Source organism: Ceratotherium simum, chromosome 16, assembly GCF_057802395.1.
Source record: "Ceratotherium simum simum isolate JZ-2026a chromosome 16, ASM5780239v1, whole genome shotgun sequence".
Classification (NCBI taxonomy): domain Eukaryota; kingdom Metazoa; phylum Chordata; class Mammalia; order Perissodactyla; family Rhinocerotidae; genus Ceratotherium; species Ceratotherium simum.
In genome coordinates this window covers 43,210,432-43,226,655 of record NC_141915.1, presented here as the reverse complement: position 1 = coordinate 43,226,655, position 16,224 = coordinate 43,210,432, and the positions used below count along the sequence as shown (strand labels likewise).

The 16,224-nt window shown below is 38.1% G+C and overlaps 1 protein-coding gene across 1 annotated transcript in view; it reads left to right on the top strand.

Annotated features, from left to right (window-relative positions):
- The first annotated feature begins 1,581 nt into the window (after positions 1-1,581).
- The window catches only part of GPATCH8 (G-patch domain containing 8), an 85,320-nt gene continuing 70,677 nt past the window's right edge, over positions 1,582-16,224 (top strand). The window contains exon 1 of the mRNA XM_087441268.1: positions 1,582-1,694. Within this exon, the coding sequence (XP_087297394.1) occupies positions 1,650-1,694 (45 nt within the window). The 5' untranslated portion in view covers positions 1,582-1,649. The remainder of the gene's footprint in view (positions 1,695-16,224) is intronic.

The following is a 16,224-nucleotide window of genomic DNA, read 5'->3' as shown; positions in this document are numbered from 1 at the left end:
TGAGAAAAGGATTTAGAGTCTGCTCCCTAAACTGCCTTATAACCAGTCCTCTTGTTTTCAGCCCCATCCACCCTTCACCTTCAGTGGTACCTGGTGATTCCAATTCCTGAGCCTTTCTGGTACACCTCAGAGTTAATCAACTTGTTTCCTGGCTTCCCCACTCCAGGATTTCGCTTTCTCCTTTCTACTAATGCCATTTCCATTTATCTACGCTCTTCAGCTTCCAAAATGTTGTTGATGTCTCGTCTGCTATTGTCCCTTCTTCAGGTCTCTCTGTTCATGTGACTTTATGCCCTTCTTATCCTTTTACCCTCATTTTAGTGGGTTTGGGAGAGGGAGAAGAGGTAAACGTGTCATGTGTATACATGTGGTTCCATCTGCCACATTTACCTTCAAGTCTCTTTACAATGTTTAAATTCTGTGTGCCCTGCTTCTCCTTAGATAGGGAGCTCTTTTCACTGCTTAGAACTGTATTCTGCTTGGACTGGGGGTTGGGTGAGGCAGAGGATAACAAAAGAATAGAAGATACACACCCTTCCTCCAAAAAATTACATTCCATTTGACTCTCTCAGGGTAGGGTTAGGGCCATTTTTCCATTGTGTGATTTCTGTCAACTACTCTTTTCAAAAGCAGGTAAGTCCTGCTACCCCCTCCTATGTATTTTATGTATTTTGGCTAAGGGAGCTGGAGGGCTGGGTGGGTCCTCAGGAAGGTCATAGGATGGAAAAATCTGATTCATAACCCACATAAAGTCAGTGCTGGTCAGGGGCAGTACAGATTATCAAATTCAATTTCCTTATTTTATAAAAAGGAAACTGAAGCCCAGAGAGCTTTAGTTGACTTGGATCAACTTTGGTCTCCTGAAAAATACTTCTTTCAAATGATCGCTTGAAAACACCAAGTTCTTAGCAGTCACTAAGCCTTTGGGTCTCATGTTCCCTCTGCCCCAAGGCTGTGGTCCCTTGCTGTTCCTCAGGTCAAAGGTCGTTTCAGAGGTCGTCCCTCTCCTCACTGTACCCACTTTTATTTTTTGTAGCACTTGTTAATATCTAAGATTATGTAATTATTTTATTATCTGATTTTCACCACTGGAATGTAAGCCCTGTGAGAAAAGGGATCTTTCCTGTCTCGTTCACCGTTTAATCCTCAAGGCGAGCCGATATTTGAAACTACGTAGTCTGGCTTCAAAAATCCGCGCTTTCAGCCACTACATTATGCTGCTATTTGGTGAATAAAGCAGAAGATGGGCTCTGCACACACAAGAAATCAACAGAGTCAAAAAACATACCACACTTGGAGAACTGAGCAGGTACAAATCATCCGGACGCAAGCGCACTCTGTCCCCTGTGACCTTTCTCCCCGGAAGCGCTTGCAGCTCTCCGGCGCGAGTGCGCACGCGCGGCCGCCGGGGTCGCTCTGGGGCGCTCTCGAGCAGGGAAGCTAGGGAAGGTTCCGCCTCTGGGGCTGAAAGGCGCCTGCGCCGGCGGGGCTCCGGGCAGGACGCGCATTCTCGCTCCCTCCCTCGCCTGCGCGCGACCGGTGGGCGTGGGAGGAGGCGGGGAACAGGGGAGGGGAGCGAGGGGGCGGGTGTCGCGGGAGGGAAGGAGCGAACCGGGGAGCGTCGTCCTGAAAGGAGTGAAGGCGGCAAAATGGCGGACCGCTTCTCCCGCTTCAACGAGGACCGAGACTTTCAGGTAAACACGGGCGTCGCCGAGGATCCGGGGAAGGCGCTGGCCCGGCCGGAACCTCCTCATCCCCCGCTTCTAGCTCTCCTTCCTTCCCGGCTCTGCTCCGGCTTACGAACCGGCTCGCTCCCCTCCCGCCTCGGATTCCTCCAGGGGCCTCCCAGCTTGAGGGGAGGCCGCATCCAGTCTCGCCCCATATTCTCTTACATTCAGGCCGCCGGGTTTGCGGCTTCGGGACCCAGCCTGGCCGCTGGGTGAGGGCTGTGCTCCCTTGGGGTCCGCCCGGCCTGGGAGGCGAGGGCTGGCGCCCAGGGGAAAGAGGGCTGGGCTGGGAGGGCTTGGGGCGGCTGTTGCGGAGACCAGGGCTTCGGAACCCCCGTATTTTGCCCGCGCGGCTCTTCTTGGAGTCCTCTTTCTTCTTTCCTCACTATAATAAATAAACCCCTTTCATTGTCTCTCTTCCCATTTCCTCGCCTAGAAAAAGCGTGCCTTCCTTATCAGACGCCTTCTTGGTTAGTCAAACATTGCGATTCCCCTGGGCGTAAATGTTGCTGTTGTCATTAGGCCGCTAATTGGTCTTGGAAAACAGTGAGTTATAGGACTGTGATCGATGGAAGCTTAGCTCCAAATCCTGTCTCGAAAGATTTGTAAGAAGCCTCGTGATAGTGGACTTTCCAAGCGTGTGACAACTAGTGCCAAAAGCACAAGAAAAGATTTTTCTTTCTTCAGTTGCAAATGTTGTATGGAAAAACGTCCTTGTGATGGCAAGCATTATAGAGGAAAAAATAAAGGCCAAATTAGAATAATTCGTCTTTCGGCTGTTTAAAATATCTTCCTGTTGAGCATTGTTGCGGCGCAAATCTCGGTAACTGAAAGGGATTTAGTAGCGAGTGGCTATTTCTAGGGTAAAATACATCCTCAGAGTGTCAAAGACACCGCTGCATTACAACCGCATATCCTGGCAACAGCAACTTGGGTCAGGGGATGAACATCAGAACTGAAGTTTTTATCCCGCTGCAAGTCTTCCTCAGATTAACACGGGAATACACTAGGTATGTTTCAAAAGGCAGTTTGAAGAGTTTGAATTCCCTGAGATGATTGATAAACAAACAGGTAAAGCACTTAAACCAACACTGTTAACTGTCTAGTGCATAGAACGCTTATGAGAAGTTTTGCAGCAGTAAGGGATCTGGAGGCTGTTGAAAAGCCTTGTGATCATGCGCCTGCTGTGTAGCTGCAGCACAATCTAAGGGTGTTTAAGGAATAATGCAGGTAGGGAAGTTTGAAGCAGTTCATATTAGCCATTTGATCCCTGGGAAAGGTTATTTTTTTAGTGAGTGCCATAAAACATGAGAGGGCTGCAAGATATGTGGGTTTTATTGGTAATTTTTAGAGAGACATGTTGATAACTAAAACCCTCAAGTGCTTTTCAGAGGAGAGCGTTTCAAGGTGACCTAATAAAACTGAAAATGGATAAGATGGACAATTAAGTTTTGAGGGAAAATGGCTCTCAGCCACAAATTCAGCAGGCTTAAACAAACAGGGTTTGCAGAGCTTTGAAAGAAGATTTAGAAAACTGGATAGCAGAGTATGAATGCTGTCACCTGAAAAAATTGAGAAAGCCTCTACCTCTTCAAGTAAGATAACTTTCTCTTCTGATGCTTTAGTTTAGTTTAGTTTAGCTTAGTCTGATGCTTTAGTTGGGTATATGTAAAACCTGCTTTTGGTTGCTTGACAGTCCTTTGAAGATACTACATATATTTTATTTCCTGCTTTTATGTTGGAATAACCAATTCCTGCTGTATTGGATCAGTCAGGAAAATGTTGGTTTTTTTAAATTCAGAGGTCCTAGCATTATGGGTAAATAGGGTATTGGGAATGAAAACCTTTTAGTTAATTATAAGATGTTAAAACATTTGTAAATTATTGTGCTAACATTTCTAAAAAGCATTCATTTAAAAATACTTAAAATAGTACTTTTTCTGGATGTCTTAATAAAGGGGAAAAATAATAGATTGATTTTCATTAATGATGTCCTTCAACTTAAAGTTAGTGGAGACAAAATGTATTGTAATGGGATGCTCTTGCTTGTAGTATATCTGACATTTTTCAAGGTTAGGTTATTCAAAATTAAACGTGGCCTCTTTAAGGTTTTAAGTGATAGATGAAGTGAAGCCACTGAGTACACTTGAAAACGAATCCAAAGTAAGTTTCCAAACACAGTGCATGGATCCTATTGCTTTAAACAGATCTTCTTATAGCACTGGAAATTTTTCTGGGCATCTTCTCTGGTAAGTTCTAGATGACTATCATTTTCTTTGCCTTTAATTTGGCACAATAATTTAGAATTGTAGAATTTCACTCTTTGCCGGTTTACCATCAAGTGCAAATTTTGGAGAGTTTGAATGTTGTGTCCTGAACTTAGTATGGAGCCAGAGGTGGGCTCACTGTTAGATTTTGTGAACACCTAAAGTTTCAAAGTTATTTTGTATAATAGAGTGAGGAGCTTAACTGTGGTATGCCACTTGAAGCACTTATGAATATAAAGAGTAATCATTATCAGGGAGATACACTTGAAAACATACATTTTATAACGTCATTATAATAATAAACAGGTACTATTCTACAGGCTTTACGTGTATTATCTCATAATCTTCACAATAACCTTATGAGGTAGGTACATTACTCCTATTTTCAAATGAGGCACCTGAGGTGCAGCAAGTTAAATAACTTGGTCAAGTACACACAGCTGGTAAATGGCAGTGCCTGGATTCAGACTTGGCTTTTTGACTCTTGAACCTGTGGCTCATGACCCTTGTCTCTACTGGTGATTATATGGTTTATATAACTATAATTGAGTCATCAGGTGGAGGATAAACTTATAGGTCAGAAAGAATAAATGAGCTTTTTAGAGAGGTGATACTATTACAGTTTTTACTCTGTTCTGTTTTGTCAAGATCTGTTTCTTGTTGGTCTCCCAAGGGCTTCTAGGGAGGCTTCTGGCAGTGATAAATTACACTGTATCATAGAGGGTATATTGTTAACTGTTGTTTTAGTTTAGACATTCTTTTGTGTAGCCTTTTTAAGTGGTATTTTATTTTTGGAAATCTTTGTGATCTAGGCTGATGTATTTATTTTAAAAAATATTTTAAGAGTTTTACCTACTCCTTTAAGAATCTGACCTCAATTTCTGAATGAGACATGACTTCTGCCTACACGTACCAAATTAAGGCATATTTGTTCACAGATTGAAATGTTACACAAACTAATGGAAAATACATAGTATAATTTACGGTAAAGATGTATTCAACACTTTGAATTACAGGTTCACTAAAGAAAGTTTCTTTGGACAGTGATGTATGGCTAGAAGGTGTTAAGATACACTGCTTAGCACTTAGTGTTGCGCAGCTATTAATGGTGATGTAGCTGAATGCTAGTGAGGAAAGGTTCTTCAGTTTGTGTACCTGCAGGGGACTGGTGATTTAAAGTAGCCTCTCATTCCTTCTTGTTCTGAATGTATTCTGCATTAGATTTCTCATGAAAAGGAGCTATGATAATAGATATAATAGATCAGTGAGTAATAAAGTAATGAGAAACAAATATCTTAAAGGTCGTAATAAAAATATAAAAATTACCCAAAAACTTTTTATAATCTACATAAGTAATAATAATGGTAAATAGCAATAAGCAAGTCCTGTATTACTTTCATTTAGTATTTTTGTAGGATTCCTCTTTGTGTTTCATATATGATACCAGGACGCGCCCTTCAGATAATTCTTAGTTGAGATCATTAAGTGAAGAGGTTTATAGTTTTAAAATACTTAGCTCACAGAAAATATACTAATATTTTAAATATACTAAATATTTTAAAATATACTAAATATTAGTATATTTTCTGTGAGGTATTGTGTAAGAGAGTTGGCATTCTAATGCAAGCATGCCAGTGATGACACATGGGCAAGTGTTCTAATCTCTGTCTCCTGAGTCTCTCTCCCATCATCTGGAAGAGATGCCACTAGCTATGAAAATCAATGTCAGCTTTACTTGGGATACTGAAACTTATGCAAAATCATTACTATTCCCTTTCCCATACATGTTATGATAGGTGGAAAGGATTGGAACCAAGGCCATACAAATTTCAAAATAGTGATGATGAATTGGCGTGATTCTTAGCAAGTGCAAAATTATTGGTTAGAATATTCTTAGGGAATCAAGAGTGACAAAAGTAAGGTTAACATAAGAGAAGGCTCCCTGGTGGTGATTTGAAGGGTAAAGGGTATATATTTAAGGCAAAAGGCCCTTAAAAACATAACGAGAAATAACATCACATAGAAAGACATTTATAAAAAAGTTGCATTGGAGGGAGAATGGGATTGGCAACAACTGTGATCATAGGGCTTCATGTGATGGTATGCTTGCTTATTTATTTTCAAAGTAGGCATGGGAGACCAAGAAGAAACAGGTCTAGACAAATATACTATTAGGTTGATTATTATAGGACTGTTCTAGTACTGTCAAAATTATAGAAAAATAGGTGTCCCTGTTGTATTCTTTCCTTTTATTCTATACGTGTCACACAATTTTCATTAAAGTACTGTGGAAGGATTCTTTTATCACATTTTTTCAGGTCTTTATAAGTTATATAATCAGAACTAAAATTCATGACTTAAAAAAATTTTTAAGCACCTGTATAATTAGCAATCCTGACTGTGCTGCTTCATAGCTAAGATACATTTCCATATAATTTCTATCTATTTGGGTACATGATAAAATGAAAAAAGGACAGTCTGTTTTCTTGATGTGGTCAAGATTACCATTTTCTGAAAAGAAGTAGCAGAAGTTCATGAGATCTTGAATTATGGATTTGAAACCCATGTAGAGGTTTTGTCTTTGTTCTTGTGATTTAATAAGTTTCTAATATTTTATTAATGAAAATGGATTTCAGCTTGAAGTAGACACCCAGTTCTTGAATTCTGTTAAAATTCCTTCCCTGAAACAACTTGGTGCTTTTGCTTGTATGTCTGGCATTAATTCTCTTTTCATATTAGCATTGCCATTTAGTATTAAGTGAAAGCTGACTCATGGTAATTACCAAAGGAATTACAAATGACCACCACAAATACTGAAAGAAGTCATTGATTTGATATTGCAGTGAATACCAGACGATGTTGTAATGATTTTCCAGTTATAAAAAGTGAATTGTTCATTTAACCAAATATGCTTAATGCATATTGTATTAATCATTGCAAATATTTAAATATACCCAGGCTGAAAGACAGAATATACTGTATTGTCATGCTTCCACTAAATAATTTCTTTGGTATTTAACAAATATATTTAGTATTTTGTACCTAATTGAGGATTGTATGGAAGAAAAAGTAGCTAAAGTTGCTTTGGCATTGTACGTAGGTTAATAGCACATAATGTTTTAATAAGTGCTATAGATAGTAAGAAATTAAAGTAAGGCCGAAAATAGGAGTTTCCTATTTACCTTAATTCTTCTTTTTAGCAACGATGTTGAGATAAGAGAAATCTTGCATTGTGTGTCACTCAAGCAAGCAGAAAGTATCTTTGTAATGTTACATTTGGTCTCATCTTAGGAGGTTTCAGTTATTTGTTGTCATCCTTGGAACTCTTTGGCAATGACGTTGATTTCAAAGAGGAATTTTGATTTATCTCTGTGTTTTATAGAGTTGAAATACAAAACAGCTCTCCAGGTTTAAAGTTGTAATAGAAAAAAAGTCATTGATCATGTTTTGTGACTGACATTTTAAATAATGATTGTTGAAAAAGTCAGTACTCATATCTTAAGGGTCATGTAACATTTTTCCAGTTGCTAAGGGAAGAGCAGCTTAATTTTTCACTCTTTTTGTAGGTAGTACTGATCAAAAATGAAGAAATTAATTTGACACTCTAGGCCTTGACTATAGAAGAATGTAAAACTGATGCTTGTGGATTATATGCTGTAGTGTCAGTAATGTCTCTTGTTGCTATGAGTAAAGCTAGGAGTAAAAATGTGAGATATCTTAAGAGAAAGGGCAGAAGTGGTTGAAAATTTAATTGATGTGGTACTACTTTAGGGTATCATCTGCACAAGAGATACCAAGGAGTATAATTACTTTGAGGATATTTTCTATTATATAAATTAATTTTTGAGAAGATTGTGAAATAAAACAATATTTGAGTAGTGGTCGTACTAAGAGGTATGTATGAGTGTGTCTGGTGGAGGTTGGTTAAGAAGTGGTATTTTTCAAGGAGCTTTTGTTCTAGATGGAGAGATAACAAAACTGGCAATAATATGTAGTTTATTACTTATAAGACCATCAGTAAATGCAAAACTCTAAGAAAAGGAGAGAACCCTTTAAAGTGGGATGATTAGGTGTGCCTTTGAATGAAGAAATTAGCATTTAAGCTGGATCTTGAAAGATGGGATTGCATCCTTGCAAAGGAAAAGAATGGGAGGCATTCAGTTGGAGAAAATAGCCAGGGCGAAAGTATAGAAGTGAAACAAGCAGAATTGATTTTTTTTTTTTAGGACAATGAATGAATCATTGGGCATAGGGAAGAAGTGAAAGTTAGGGCTATAAAAGTAAGTTTTATTTTGATGCTTTAAGCAGGAATGTACTAGCTATTTAAGGTGGTTAAGCAGGGAGATAGACATCAAAGCAGTTTTTCTTATAGGAAGATTAAGATACAGTTGTGTTAGATGTGCTATACATACAGTTAAAGCTGTGATAACAGGTTTCCATAAACCAGAGTTAATTTGAGTGAGGGCAAGGGAGTAGAGGGTGTATACAAGGGAGTGATTATAATGATGGACTATGTGATTTTAAGCTTGGTAGGGAGATAAGTGAAGACTTTTGAGGTGGAGAGGTGGGGGAGTAGCGTGAAAAGTTGGATGAATGGATTGTAGGTTCTGATGGGGTTTAAGAATTGTTGGAGTGGAGGTACTAGAGGGAATGAGCTGGTAAAATAGAAGGTTGTGGTTGGAGAGCACAATGGTTAAAATAGATTATGGAAGGGTTGAGATTATTGGTAACGACCATGAGAGTGAAATGGCTCACGTAGAGTGGAGGACAAGATCATTATAGGAAAGGAAGTTAAGGAACTGAGGCACCAGGATGTTCTAAAATCATCTCATCTAACTTGGATACTAGAATGGTAATTAGTGTAGTTGTATACTGTCATGGTTTAATAATTGCCCTTATATACATTCTTGTCTAATTCTTCCAGTAACACAGTGGGGTAAATAGAATAGGTAGTAACTCTGCTTTATAGATGAAGAAACTGAGAGGCAGATAAATTATGTATTTTGCCTAGTACAGAGCTGAGTTTTGAACTTTAATCTTCTGATTTCTTTTGCAGTGGTTTTTCTGCTGTGGTATATAGATTGGCCTCTTTTTTTTTTTTTTTTTTAAAGATTTTATTTATTCATTTTTCCCCCCCAAAGCCCCAGCAGATAGTTGTATGTCATAGGTTCACATCCTTCTAGTTGCTGTACGTGGGACTCGGCCTCGCGCTGGACGGAGAAGTGGTGCCTTGGGGCGCGCCCGGGATCCGAACCCAGGCCGCCAGCATCAGAGCGCGCGCACTTAACCGCTAAGCCACAGAGCCGGCCCAGATTGGCCTCTTTCAAGATGAGTGTTGGTATTGTCTACAGTATGCAAAGCATTGTTTCTCTTTAATACATGGCAGCATTTTCTGGTAGAAAATAGTTGGTATGCTTATCATTAAATATTATACTTTTTTTCCAGAAACATCTGAGTATTATAAGCTTAATTGATTGTTTATGACTTCTTGCTGGCCTTTTCACTGCGTATAGAACTACCAGACAATTTCATTCCATTTCCCAAACATTTATTAAGTGCCCTTTTGTTAGCATGGCATCATAAAAGGATAAGAAAAGAAAAAATCAATCCGTTTTGTTCATTTGTTCCAGTAAAAGAGTAGGTGGGAGAGGAGAATGATACTTCAACTGGATACTGTTAAATTAGGGTACTATACACTTTTCCTTGACCGTTACAGCATCAAAAATCGACTGCTGTGATACTAGTGATGATAATATCACCCACTATTTGTTGAGTATGTATTACATGCCAAGCCCTGTGCCAAGGCATTTTGGAGATATTTATCTAATCTAAGTAACCATCTGAACCAGGGGATGGTATCCCTCATTTTACGGATGAGAAAACTAAGGCTCAGAAATTGAGGCCACACAGTTAGTAAACTCAGAGTTGAACCTTGATCTCTCCTAAAATGTGACTTTTCCTGTGGTTCCTGATTGTCTCAAATATGGATCCAAACTCAACTAACTTGGCTTATAAGATTCTTCAGCATCTGGCGCCATTCTAACAGGTGTATCTCTTTTCTATTCCTCTCATTGTCCTGCCGTCCTGCAGTTTCTATTGTCATCTGGAAATGCTAGGCTCTTTCATTATTATTGTTTTTGTCTATGTTCTTACCTGTCTCAAATTCCTACTACTCATTCTCCAAGACTCAATTTGATGTCATCTCTGACATCTTCCCTAGGCAAAGTTAGTTGCTTCATTTTCTGTGCTCCCACAGCATTTTGGTCATATTTCTATAATAGCACTTTTATTAGTAGTAGTACTAGCTAATAGTACAGTGTTTACTGTGTTAGAGACTGTGTTATGCACTAGTATCTCATGTAGTCTCCCAGTAAGGTAGGTTCTATTATTATCTCCATTATACAAATGAAAAACTTACCCAGTTTGCACTGCTAGGAAGTCGAAGAGGTAGCTTTAAGGTAGTTTGGACCAGTCTCAGCCTTTAACCACTGTGCTGTTTTACTTCTCCTACTTTATACTTGCTTCCTTCTTATAATTTATCTTATCTCACTGGACTTAGAAATCCTTAAATGCAGAGTCTTTCTTGTTTTATTCGTTTTTCTAGTATTGAGTCTCTCTGGCACCTAGAATATTCGAATTAATGGTTAAGTAAAGGCAAGTATGTGGGAAGAAGAGATTTAGGAGAGTCTGAGAAGAGTGTCCAGACTTGGGGACTCAGCCTCCTGCTGTGCTGTGGATTATCTAGGTTGAATTATTAGTTTCTGTGACATCCTGTAAAGCCAAGATATTTCAAGTATGGAGGTTGTCAGGCATCTTTTAGCTATGAGTTTCCTTTTGTGTGACACATTGTACATATACTTGTTTTTCTGTGGACTAGTGCAGAATTTTTGTCAAACATCTGAATAGAGATCTGTCATACCAGCCGGTGGTAAAAGAAATAATATGCATTGCTGTGGGTCCCAGAGGAATTCTTAACTTTTGCCTCCCTACCTTTTTGAGTGCCTCAAGAATTGTTTGCTGTATTTTGCATGCATTTCTGAAAAAGGTTGATTTCTCCTATGGGGTTTTAAAAAGTTAGTAATTTTTCAGTGTAGTGCTTTTTTGGAAACCAGTCCTTTCTTGTTCTAGTCAAATTATCCCAAAAATTTGATATGCCAAACAGGTGTACATGTATTGTTAGATGAGTGTGTGATATGCTCATACCTTTGACCCAGTGTAATGTGTTTTCAAGATCTTAGTTATTTGCTAAGATTGCTAACCAATTATCTTTCCTACCGATTTACAATAGAATTAAATTTAATAAGTGAATTTATTCTTCTGGGTTATTGACTGGCCTCAACAGTACTTTGAAATAATAATTCATTACTTTGTACTTCTTTAAACCTCACAACCTATGCAGTAATAGTCTAGTGTAATCAACTGGATTTTACAACTGGGGAAACAGGCCTAGGCCTAGAGAGAGGTTTGGTAATTTGCTCAAGGTTATACAGCTAGCAGATGGTAATGATTTGATTTTTGGTGTCTCTGACTTCAGAGATCTTTGGATTTATAATAATATACTGGAAGTCATTGTAAATCAGACTATATGATTATGCAAACAAATAATGAAGAATTGAGATTTTTGAGGGATTGACGGCAATTGTGTTTCTGTCTGCTTTCTAAATTGAAATAAATTTTAAGTGTACTAATAAAATGGCACCACTAATCCCCCAGAATGTTCATTTATTTATTTATTTTTTGGATACGTTTTTCATCCTGAGACATTTTCTTTCTGAATTGTTTAGGATAATACTAGAGTTACTTTATTTGCAATAAGTAGGGGAGAGGGAGATAGAGATGAAGTCTCTCATTTATTTGATGATAGAGGAGGACTGGTTTTGTTCGTAGATGGAAATGATGCTATCCTGCATGGCTCTGTCTGCTAAACATACCATTTTTTGTCCATGGCAGGTGAAATCAGCATCACTATATGTTTTGAATTTAGAAAGTTCAAATTATAAACAAGTATGTTACTTGAGTTGTGAGGAAGGGCTATGATTAATATATCCACTTAGTGACATTAGACAATCTCTAAGGGAATAATGGTAAATACAGTATGAAAGATAAATTTTGGTTGAGGAGGATTGGAGCAGAGAGAAACAGGAACATTTACAATATGCAGCTTAATAGCCAGAGCCAGGTACTAAAAGATAGGGTTAGCATGAGTGGTACAATATACTCCTAAAGATAAAACTACTTTAAACTTGGCTCATACCTAGTCTAGGTGGGAAAAGTCAGACAGGACTTAAAAACTTTAGTCTGTATAATCCTTGTGTTAATAATTAATTTGAGGGCTGGCCCCGTGGCTTAGCGGTTAAGTGCACGTGCTCTGCTGCTGGCGGCCCGGGTTCGGACCCCGGGCACGCACCGACACACTGCTTCTCCGGCCATGCTGAGGCCGCGTCCCACATAGAACAGCTAGAAGGATGTGCAGCTATGACATACAACTATCTACTGGGGCTTTGGGGGGAAAATAAATAAATAAATAAAATCTTTAAAAAAAATTAATTTGACTATTCATCAGAAACTGGATCCACTGACTAATATTCTTCATTAAATTTTTTTTTTTTAGAAATTGCATTAAATTTTAATAATCGTGGGAAGATGGAAGAGAATATCACTTCTTTAGGGTCTTAAATATTGTGTTCTGCTGTTTGAGATTATGGGCTGTTGGTTGTGATCTTGAAAGAATTGTCCCAATAATTTCCTCTTCTCTAGCTCTGATTTTCCCTATTAATTACCATATAGTTAATCACTGGAAAAGATACAGTTGTGGGATTATGTGATTCCAAAATCAGCAATGGTTAGCAAAGGACAGGATTCCACTTATCTGGATAAATTTAGGACAATCCCTGTCTCTATTTATATTTAAATGATCACCACAGCTAAATTTGTGATAGAGAAGTTTCCACATTTGTCCTGTGCTTGGAAGCAGAATCCTTGACCTGTAAGGAACTAGAGCTACTGTGTATTTTAATGACATGCAGGTCAGCCAGGTTCTATTTATTTGTAATTAGACTTGCCACAAGTTGAAGGTTTTTTTGAGAGAAGAGGCAGTTGAAGGAGAGTCAGCTGGATGTATATATACATGTGTGTGTATTTAAAAATCTTTTAACACTTTTTTTTTTTTTAGAAAAGTGAATTTGCTTCTAGTCTGATTCTTTTTTGTTATTTATTTATTTTTGGTGAGGAAGATTGGCCCTGAGCTAACATCTGTGCCAGTCTTCCTCTATTTTGTATGTGGGTCACCACCACAGCGTGGCCACCTACCAGTGGTGTAGGTCCGTGCCTGGGAACTGAACCCCGGGCCGCCGAAGCAGAGTGCGCTGAACTTAACCACTAGGCCACTGGGGCTGGTGATTTGCACTCTTCAAATTATGCCCATTAAGGATGTTTTTTGTAAAATACTTTTCCAGACATTTTGTTCGACTGAACTTGTAGGTAGAACTTTAATTGTATACCTAGATATGTTACCTAGTCCAGTAGCCTCTTGTCACAGGTGAGGAAACTTTGTGCCAACAGTGTCTTTTTTAGAACATTGTGCCCCCCTTTATTAAAATGTATTATTAAAAACTAGTAGTACAGATGTTAAAGTGGATATTATTAAAAGTTTAGGCTACCTCATTAACAAAGTAAAAAGTGAAAGAAAGCCCTGTTTTCTCCATTTCATTTCTTAGAAGTAATCATTTTTATCAGTTTTACAATTTTGTAGTAAAGTTTTAAGTGGACATACTGTTTGGAAGAAATGCTGTAGAAATATTAACTATGGGTTTACTCAAATTATTAACTTTCTTTTTGTTGTTTACTTTTTAAAAATATATAGACTTTATTTTTTAGAACAGTTTTAGATTCACAGCAAAGGTGAGTTGGAAGTACAGAATACCCATATATCCCTTTCCCCCTTCACACACATAGCCTCCTATCATGTCATCAACATCTTGCAACAGAGTGGTTCATTTGTTACAAGAGATGAACCAGCATTGAGACATCATTATCAACCAAGGTCCTAGTTTACATTAGGGTTCACTCTTGGTGTAGTTCTGTGGGTTTTGACAAATGTAGTATGATATGTATCCACCATTATAGTATCATACAGACAGTTTCACTGCCCTAAAAGTCTGTGCTCTACCTCTTCTTCCCCCCAAGCCCCTGACAACCACTGATTTTTTTTTTTTTTTTTTTTTACTGTTTCCATAGTTGTGCCATTTCCAGAATGTTACATATTTGGAATCATACAATATGTAACCTTTTCAGATTAGCTTCTTTCACTGAGTAATATGTATTCAGGGTTCCTCTGTGTCTTTTTGTGCCTTGATGGCTCATTTCTTTTTAGTGCTGAAGAATATTCCATTGTATGACTGCACCACAGTTAATTGTTCATCTATAAAAGGACATCTTGGTTGCTTCTAAGTTTTAGCAATTACAAATAAAGCTGCTGTAAACATCATGTGCAGAATTTTGTGTAGATACAAGTTTTTAACTCATTTGGGTAAATACCAAGGAATGTAATTGTTGGATCATATGGTACGAATATGCTTAGTTTTGTAAGAAACTGCCAAACTGTCTTCTAAAGTGGATGTACTGGGCCGGCCCCGTGGCTTAGCCGTTAAGTGCGCGCGCTCCACTACTGGCGGCCCGGGTTCAGATCCCGGGCGCGCACCGCTTGTCCGGCCATGCTGAGGCTGTGTCCCACATACAGCAACTAGAAGGATGTGCAGCTATGACATAACAGCTATCTACTGGGGCTTTGGGGGAAAAATAAATAAATAAAATTATAAAGTGGATGTACTATTTTGCTTTCCCACCAGCAATGAATGAGAATTCCTGTTGCTCCCACGTCCTCATTAGCATTTTGTGTTGTCAGTGTTTTGGATTTAGCCTTTCTAATGTGTAGTGGTATTTCATTTTAATTTGTAATTCCTTAATGATATATGATGTTGAGCATCTTTTCATATGCTGATTTGCCACCTGTATATCTTCTTCAGTGTGGTGGCCGTTCAGATCTTTTGCTCCGTTTTTAACCAGGTTGTTTGTTTCTCCTAATGTTTAATTTTAAGAGTTCTTTGTATATTCTGGATAACAGTCCTTTATCCGATGGGCCTTTTGCAAATATTTTCTCCTAGTCTGTGGCTTGTCTTCTTATTCTCTTGATAGTGTCTTTCGGAGAGCAGAAATTTTAAATTTTAATCAAGTCCAACTGGGCCGGCCCTGTGGCTTGGTGGTTAAGTGCGCGCGCTGCAATGCTGGTGGCCCGGGTTCGGATCCCGGGTGCGCATCGAGGCACCACTTCTCCGTCCATCCTGAGGCCGAGTCCCACATACAGCAACTAGAAGGATGTGCAGCTATGATATACAACTATCTACTGGGGCTTTGGGGGGAAAAAATAAAATAAAATAAAATAAAAAAAATAAAGTCCAACTTATCAACTATTTGTTTTATGGATCATGCCTTTGGCATTCTATCTAAAAAGTCATCACCGAACCCAAGGTCACCTAGTTTTTTGTTTATTTTCACTTGGTTTTCATGTCACTGCACTTATTTTGGTGGTAAGTGAAAGTGTTTTATGCTTTACCACCAAGGATTATTGTCATTGTGGTTAACATTTTGCTTTTGTGGGAATTGATAGTATTTATGTTTTTGTATTAACAAATTTTAAATGAGTCAAATAGCCTTTTTCTATACGGTAAATTTGATTCAGTTTAAATCTGCAAATGCATGGAATTTTAGACCAAGAAATGACATAAAAAAGTGTCTAGTTCAAGTTCTTCATTTTATAAATGAGTACACAATGGATGAGAAATATAACATGATTTGTATGAAGTCGTATAGCAAATTAGCAATAAAAACCGGTCTTAGAATAGGTAATAGCCATTTAAAGAACTGAGATGAAAGATGTATTGATAATTTTTCTTGTATGAAAAGTACTTTTTTTGTTGATAGGTGTTTCTTATTCTTTGTGACTTAGTGTTATGATTCCTTACCCTTTAAAAGGGTAAGTTTTAAAACAGTAAAAAATATAAAGAGTTTTTATACTTTTCAAATGTTGCAGCTGATTGGTTTGTTTATTATGGCAAATGAGATACTCATAAAGTTGAGAAGTAATCTCTCTCAATTCACTAAGTTAGTCATGGTTATTTTTGGAATATTTTCAGGCTATTTAAAGTCAACTGCTGTTACTAAAATCAGCAGAT